This window comes from Sinocyclocheilus grahami, unplaced genomic scaffold (genome assembly GCF_001515645.1).
Source record: "Sinocyclocheilus grahami isolate Dianchi unplaced genomic scaffold, SAMN03320097.WGS_v1.1 scaffold119.1, whole genome shotgun sequence".
Taxonomy (NCBI): domain Eukaryota; kingdom Metazoa; phylum Chordata; class Actinopteri; order Cypriniformes; family Cyprinidae; genus Sinocyclocheilus; species Sinocyclocheilus grahami.
The window spans coordinates 701759-710366 of NW_015505298.1; the positions used below are offsets into that span (position 1 = coordinate 701759).

General features: G+C 35.5%; 1 protein-coding gene across 1 annotated transcript; it reads left to right on the forward strand.

Annotated features, from left to right (window-relative positions):
- Window positions 1-680: 680 nt before the first annotated feature.
- On the forward strand, window positions 681-4658 carry LOC107589742 (phosphatidylinositol transfer protein alpha isoform-like; the record flags this gene model as incomplete). The annotated part of the gene is made up of 10 exons (XM_016278264.1): window positions 681-868; window positions 1038-1129; window positions 1630-1637; window positions 2439-2513; window positions 2661-2744; window positions 2821-2898; window positions 2977-3087; window positions 3297-3419; window positions 4232-4297; window positions 4403-4658. Coding segments are annotated over 9 exons (807 nt in total), but the record flags the coding sequence as incomplete, so codon positions are not given.
- Between the last annotated feature and the right edge of the window lie 3950 nt (window positions 4659-8608).

Sequence of the window (8608 nt, forward strand, 5' to 3'; positions counted from 1 at the left end):
TGCATATTTTGTCTATTTTTATATTTGACTTATTGCCGTCATCTACACAAATAGTGTACATTTTAATATCTACCATTTATCAATTATTAGTCAGACTCATTATGTAAAAAAGAATTATCGACTTAGAATTAGCCAGAACTTTTCCCTTTTTCATACTGTACATTATAATTTCAATGTCTTCATAAATTCATATGTAGCATTTAAAATTGATTGTTTTTAGTGTTTTATATTTATGTAAAAATGGTATGGATTTTTAACATTTTATCGGTTTTATGTCATAACATTAAAATTATCGGTTGATTTTCGCAGCTAGAATTTGAATAAAATGTTTCGAATTTGTATCCGAAGTCTCAAAACTACTAAAATATTTTTCTACTCCTACTGTGTTGGGCAGAAGCTGGTCAGAGTTGGAGAACTAGAGATGCACATACATTTGCTACAAGCAGTTTCCCTCTTTTCTATCATCAGTTTATAGGGTTTGAACACTTCCTCTATAATTGTGTCCATTTGTTTATGGCACACCAGCCTGTATATGGCTATTTGTCTATGCAGATGTTGAATCAGCTCTCAGCACCGTACGCAGCCTTGATATGCAAATGCACAACTTGGCAGAATACACTCACTTTCAATGTGTTTTTGTTTGTCATTAAGACGTGTGTTATACTGTAATTTGCATATGATATGACCAAGTAAAGTTAACATTATTCTCTCATCTGCAGTACCAGGTGGGTCAGCTGTACTCCGTGGCAGAGGCCAGTAAGAATGAGACGGGCGGTGGAGAAGGGGTGGAGGTCCTGAAAAACGAGCCCTACGAGAAGGAGGATGGAGAGAAAGGACAGTACACACACAAGATCTACCACTTGCAGAGGTAATAATAATAATATTAACTATTAAGTACTGTGGTCTGTATCGTAGTACCATGGTATTAGCATTTTTTTGTAAGTGTCATCTCATGTTGTATCGACAAGCTGAAAATTGGTCATAGTCTGTATTTCACAGTTTTTCTCTGTGATTCTCAAACTCTCTGTTTTATGCAGTAAAGTGCCAACTTTTGTACGGTTACTGGCCCCTTCATCTGCCCTGAGTATCCATGAGAAGGCCTGGAATGCTTATCCTTACTGTCGCACAGGTACCGGCCACAATAGCACAGCTTTACTGAATATACAACAACTGTACATTCATACATGACTGATCTATTAAACGCAGAACTCATAGGAATGAAATATTAACTATTAAGTACTGTGGTCTGTATCGTAGTACCATGGTATTAGCATTTTTTTGTAAGTGTCATCTCATGTGGTGTCGACAAGCTGAAAATTGGTCATAGTCTGTATTTCACAGTTTTTCTCTGTGATTCTCAAACTCTCTGTTTTATGCAGTAAAGTGCCAACATTTGTACGGTTACTGGCCCCTTCATCTGCCCTGAGTATCCATGAGAAGGCCTGGAATGCTTATCCTTACTGTCGCACAGGTACCGGCCACAATAGCACAGCTTTACTGAATATACAACAACTGTACATTCATACATGACTGATCTATTAAACGCAGAACTCATAGGAATGACGAAATTCACAACTGTGTTTTTCCTATTTTTCATGTGTTCCCTACATCATCAATCATTCACTCCAGTTCTTACGGTGAGTGTATGAGACACCTGTGTGTAATTACATAAACCTTTTTATATTCATGTTACTATTAATAATAATATTAATAATCAACATTTTATTCTTATTTATCAGGCTGTATTCTTGTATATACAATGCCCTTTAAAAGTTTGGGGTCGGAAAGATTTTTTTAAAATGTTTTTGAAAGTCTCTTATTCTTACCAAGGCTGCATTTATTTGATCAAAGATAAAGTAATAACCTTATTATTGTAAAATATTATTACAATTTAAAATAAATGTTTTCCATTTGGATATACTTTAAAATGTAATTTATTCCTGTGATGGCACCAAGGCTGCATTTATTTGATCAAAGATAAAGTAATAACCTTATTATTGTAAAATATTATTACAATTTAAAATGTTTTCCATTTGGATATACTTTAAAATGTAATTTATTCCTGTGATGGCAAAGCTGAATTTTCAGTATCATTACTCCAGTCTTCAGTGTCACACGATCCTTCAGAAATCGTTCTCATATGCTGATTTGGTGCTCAAGAAACATTTCTTCTTATCAGTGTTGGAAACATGTGTGCCGCTTATTCTTGTTCAAACATGGTACTTTTTTTTCAGTTTGAGAGAAAATTCCAAAAAATAGCATTAATTTAAAATAGAAATCCTTTGTAACATTATAAATGTTTTTACTGTGACCTTTGATCAGTGTAATGCATCCCTGCCTAATAAAAGTAATGATTTCTTTGAAAAAAATCTTACAGACCCCAGACTTTTGAACAGTAGTGTGTCTGTGTATCAAATGTATTGTGTGTGTTTTTATAGAATGAGTACATGAAGGACAATTTTCTAGTCATGATTGAGACGTGGCACAAGCCTGACCTCGGTGATCAGGACAATGTGAGTAGACAGCCGACATTATGCAGATAAATGCACATAATAATTTAATTACGCAGCACCACAATGTGAGAGAAACCGATATTGAATTGCAAGCAGCTGTGAGAATCTTATAAACTAACCGTCTCCTTTCTGTTTTGTTTTTTTAAGGTCCATAAGCTTGACCCCGAACAGTGGAAGAAGGTTGAGGTGGTGCACATCGACATTGCTGACAGGTCTCAGGTGGACACTAAGGTAAGGAAAACGGATTTTTTACTTTAGATGCATGATCAAACTTTGAGACATGCTGACATTTTGATTTACTTCACAGGACTACAAACCAGACGAGGATCCAGCCACATTTAAATCACAGAAGACTGGTAGAGGGCCATTAGGACCTGACTGGAAGGTGTGTATGGTTTCATGAATTGTTTTTAGATCAATATCTCCAGCATTTTTGTAGAGGAGTTGATCGTGTTTGTTGCAGAAAGAACTTCCTCAGAAGACGGACTGCCCTCATATGTGTGCCTATAAACTAGTCACTGTCAAGTTCAAGTGGTTTGGCTTGCAGAATAAAGTGGAGAATTTCATTCACAAGGTATACAACTATAAATAACCTCATGCTGTGTTCAGTTTGACTCACTTTTTATGTCAACAGAATGTCCATTAAGATGTCATAGAGGTGTGGTTTAGAAAGATAAACAGTTTGTGTTTGTTCAGTTTATTAGAGGGCTTGGTGTTTGTGTGTTAGTCTGTTTTTAATGCAGTGACTTGTGAAGCATGAATGTTTGTTTGCTTTTACTTCAGCAAGAGAAGCGCCTGTTCACCAGCTTCCACAGGCAGCTCTTCTGCTGGTTAGACCGATGGATCAATCTGACCATGGAGGACATCCGCCGCATGGAGGAGACGACGCAGAAAGAACTTGATAACGTGAGTTCAACAACTGTTTTATTTTTTATAATAATTGAACAGAGTGAAGATGGTTTAAAGAAATTATTTATACTGGTCACTGGTTTTAGAATTAGAGCAGTACAGTGTTACCGTTAACTAAAACTATTAAATGAACTATTGTTCATTGAAATACAGCTTAAATAAAATTTTAATAATTAATGAAAAACTTTAAACATTTAAATGAAAATTAAAAATGTGGCCTTGGCAACCTACTGAAATAAAATAAGTTGAAGTATTAAAATTACTCAAATTAAAACCGAAATAAAAAATGTAAAAAAGAAATAAGAAAACTAAAATCTTAAAAACTACTAAAAAAAATAAAACTGATGCGTTAAAGATTATTTGTCAGTGGAGATATTTAATCTGTATTTAATTTAGGGATTCACCAATATTAAAGTTTGGCTGATTAAAGTTTGACACTTTGAAAGTGTCTCATAAATATGTTTACCCATCCTTTTATTAAATTTTTTTTTACATATTTGACAGACATAAGCTGATAATTAATTTAATGTTGTGATTAATTATTGATAAATAGTAGATATTAGGATTTTTACTGTTTGTGCCCAAATAATTAAAACACTTCACTAAAATCAGTCAATATGAGTGCAAGTGCATTTAGGCAGTATTATAATGTACAGTATGAAAAATAATATTCAGTTGGAAGTTTGCTAAAGATTACATTTAACAGTTTTACGTTATTAATAGTAAAAGTAAAATGAGCATGTATAATTAAATATTCCAATATTTATAATCCAATATCGACAAGTCTGAAATTCTTTTTTCTACTATAGATGCGAGTGAAGGATCCAGTGAAAGGGATGTCTGCCGCAGACGAATGAGACACTGCAGCTGATTCTGTGAGTACAGCTGAACTGAGGACATGGGGACACTATACTCTATATATTTTACTGACCAGACTATATCAAATTTATTTTAATTTTAATTCATTTTTGTTTTTTTAGATGTTGCAGCTGTTCGGCTGTGTCCTAGCATTGGAAAGAGTCTCTGCAGTATGATGGGCTGCTCTCTCTCTTTGTTTCATTCCAGTAGATTTTCTCTTTTTTTCACTCCTGCACCCAGGACATCCCATCTAGAGGTGTTTCTTACACTAATAAATAGCATCATATTTTTTCAGTCCATGTTTCTGCCCTATGTCTATTAAATTTCGAAAGTGTCTCATAAATATGTTTACCCATCCTTTTATTTTATTTTTTATTTTTTTACATATTTGACGGACATCAGCACTCGTTTAAATAACCCGTCACTAACCCCCATCACCAGCATGTTAACACGTTTACATTTCTTTAACAGACGTTCCCACCCTTGATGTATTTGCAGCAGGTTGTGTTTTTTATTTGTACAACATCAAGCTGCCTCATGACAAATCACCATGAGTTTACGGTATTAGCAGTTTGCAGCTGACCCATTGTTACTCATAAGCCTCTTTTCTCAGGACTTTTTGTAGATCTGAAAGGACTGAATTCTAATAATGTGGTAATACCAGGTTTACAGTAATGACGTAACAAACTTAATTTAGTTCAATTGAATTTCCACACAGGGTCTAGGGCATTACATATCATGTCATGTTGGGTTGGAGATGTATTAGCACTTGTTTTGAGCCTCTGTCATATGAGGCTTAATTATGAACTGTGTTCAGATGTTTAAATGGTATTCTGCTGTTCTGTTCCACTTTTTCCTAAAGACTCTTTGTGTTAATTGGGCTCGGATACAGTGTAATACTTGTTTCATAATTATGCCTCATGACCTGATAATGATATTAAAAAGAATTTATATTATTAATGTCTGTAGTATGTATTTATTCATTGGTCTTTGAGCTGTGCAGAGATACTGCGAACTCATTTAGCACATATAAAGTTTTTGTGCTATTTTTTTCCCCACATGGATAAGTTTTAGGTAAACAGATTTTGGGGTTATAATGTAGACCAACTGAAGTCCACCAGCGATGAGTACTTGGCAGTCTGCAAGTAATTTAAATGCAATTATGTAATGCTGTAAAAATGTAATCTAGACTAATAACCTAGCCAATACTGAGCACAGTTGGATAAGGAACGGTGAACTTTAGGATAATGAAAAACCTTTGCGAAAGTAGTTACGCAGGGTTGCCAGATCAAACTAGCCCAATGACAAAAAACTAACAAAAATACCAAAACTCTACATTTTCCACTCCTATCCCTAATATATATATATATATATATATGTCACTATGTATTACACAAAATATAAACTTAAAAATCACTGTAGTAATCATAAGCACAGTCTGATTAGTCTTTAAGACTGATTGGTGGTTAAAAAAAAGTGGTAACCCTTTACTTTTTGAACTATTTGAAAATGAACTAGGTTTCCTATCAGTAGTCTAGCACTGTTTTATAACTGGTAGAATGTGAAGTGGGTAGAGTACAATATTTAAACAAGCATTTCAGTCAAATATAATTTATGTGCGCACGGCAACACTTCAAAAGTTATTTTTCAGTTGCTCCACACTGACCTCTTCTTTTCGCATAACTCCTGTCTTTTGAATCTTGTTCTCTTTTGGTTTTTCTGCACAAACGTACACTCGAAACATGGAATATACCGCTAGAATTGCATCCGCATTTGTGTCACTTTGCGTAAGTATCTGCTAAATGAATAACTGCAACGTTATAATGCAATTATTTTGTTAGCATTTTTGATAAACGCGCTGTAAAATACCATACCCACGATTCAACTGCCAAAGAACTCACAGAAGACAATGAACTTTTTCTTTTATTTATTACAAATGTACAGCTTATGAGTCTTTATTACGATTTAAATGGTTTTGCTTAGTCTTTTATTTAATTTCTATATTTTACAGGTAGCCTCTGCTAAACAAATTTCTCCCATCAGTTAATCTCAAGTAAGAACCACGTGATAAAGAACAGTCATAACACAAGTATAGTGCAGCCAGTATGACTGATCACGGAAGTGTGTGTGCATTAATCTATTTAAAAATAATTTCACCGGTGCATCATGTGAGCAAAGTATGCATCTGCAGCAGGATGGCTGGGAAAATCTACAAACTACTCTGAAAGGAATCAGATTAAGCGTTGGAAATATAGTGTGTGTGCAATGACTTCCTTTCAGATATCTCTCTTAATTTAGTGCTTATTAAATAATGGCCCAAGCTCTTTCTCCCAAGTCATTAGCACAGCAAACCATCCTGATATATTGAGTGGAAAACCAACAATCTGGAGGGAAAGCATACACTGTTTTACTCACCATGTGCTTCTGGAAGAGCAAGTCACATGATTAAATTACTGATTAAAGTCAGTCTAGCAGATGTGCAAAGGCAATGATCAGAGATTTTCAGACAATCTTTTTGACACGTTACCAGGGGACGCTAACATTATCCCATTCCTTAAGTTAAAGAAACAAAAAGGCAAGAATTAAAAAAATGGCTTAACTTAAAAGGCTGGTGGGTAAAACCGATATGGAAAACAACAGGAAGTTTAAGGCTCGTAGCATGACGTCTAAAACGCAAAGTAACTGTACAACAAATACTTGGTGTGATCGTGCTCGCACACACAGATGTTCATCTATAGTTAAAGAAACAAAAGGCAAGAATGAAAAAAATGGCTTAACTTAAAAGGCTGGTGGGTAAAACCGATATGGAAAACAACAGGAAGTTTAAGGCTCGTAGCATGACGTCTAAAACGCAAAGTAACTGTACAACAAATACTTGGTGTGATCGTGCTCGCACACACAGATGTTCATCTATGTGTGCATACGTACTGGACGCTCCAGTTCAACTCCTCTCCCATGAACATCAACATAGAGAGGGAGTCATTTCCCACAATTTTCAAAAGTGAGCCCGATCGCCTCGACTGGTGCCACAGAATGTGGCTTCACTGGTCCTGATGAGGCAGATGGACATCCTCACCGACGTGACATGTTTTCCCTGTGACTGTATGTGAAATGTTAGTGTTGAGAACATTGATAGTGGTCATCTTCAACCATCAACATTCACATGCTTGTAGCTTATAGAACATAATTAAGGGTCTTCTTACATTAATAACCATTAACTACACATGCTTGATAAAAAAAAAAAAACGAATTATAAAGAAGAAAAAGAAATCAAATATTCTCAAAATGAAAACAAACTACCACCACACACACAAAAAGCCTGGTCCTGAAGTAAAAACTCCACTAAACTGACGAAAAAGGCCATTCGATTATGTGCAGAAAATGAACATGTAGTGCTAAAGTGATGGTTTTGTCCTAACCTAATAAGCTAAAGATAATGTGATGATTGTGCTAACACATTTGCATTGTTCTGATACCAAAACCCACTAACGTAAGGATTGAGATGAGATGAACCAGGGTGAGACCTAGCGAGACTTTTCTGTACATCAACTCCGACCGCCGTCTTTGTGCTCGAAGATGAAAAAAGAGGGATCCGCAACTGTAGGGTCATCACTCCCCTCTGCTCCTTTGGCTAGTATAGAGTAAACCACTGTGTGAGTGAACCAGTGCTTCTACCACTGGAGGACGGGAGTGTTCGGATTAGTTTTCACAGGTTATTGTTCACCCCTGTTAATGTTCGCAAAGCTCTGTGTGATTTCCACCGAAACTAAATGAAACAAAAATCAACAGAAGACATCATTAAATTGTAACAATAATACGAAACATAAGTCATAATCTTTAAAATAACTCCAGTGTTGTTGTTTAAATTCAGCACATTTGTCCCAAGAGAAACCGGCCAATGGAGCGGCATTTAAAAACACAAAATCAATTGAAAGACACAGAAAGAGAGGAAAATAAACGATTTAGGAGGAATGTTTCTGGTTCTCTTGACGGTTAGGAGTGCTTGTGTGTTTCACAAAGAAAACCAAAAAATCTCTCTTAATTTAGTGCTTATTAAATAATGGCCCAAGCTCTTTCTCCCAAGTCATTAGCACAGCAAACCATCCTGATATATTGAGTGGAAAACCAACAATCTGGAGGGAAAGCATACACTGTTTTACTCACCATGTGCTTCTGGAAGAGCAAGTCACATGATTAAATTACTGATTAAAGTCAGTCTAGCAGATGTGCAAAGGCAATGATCAGAGATTTTCAGACAATCTTTTTGACACGTTACCAGGGGACGCTAACATTATCCCATTCCCCAAGTTAAAGAAACAAAAGGCAAG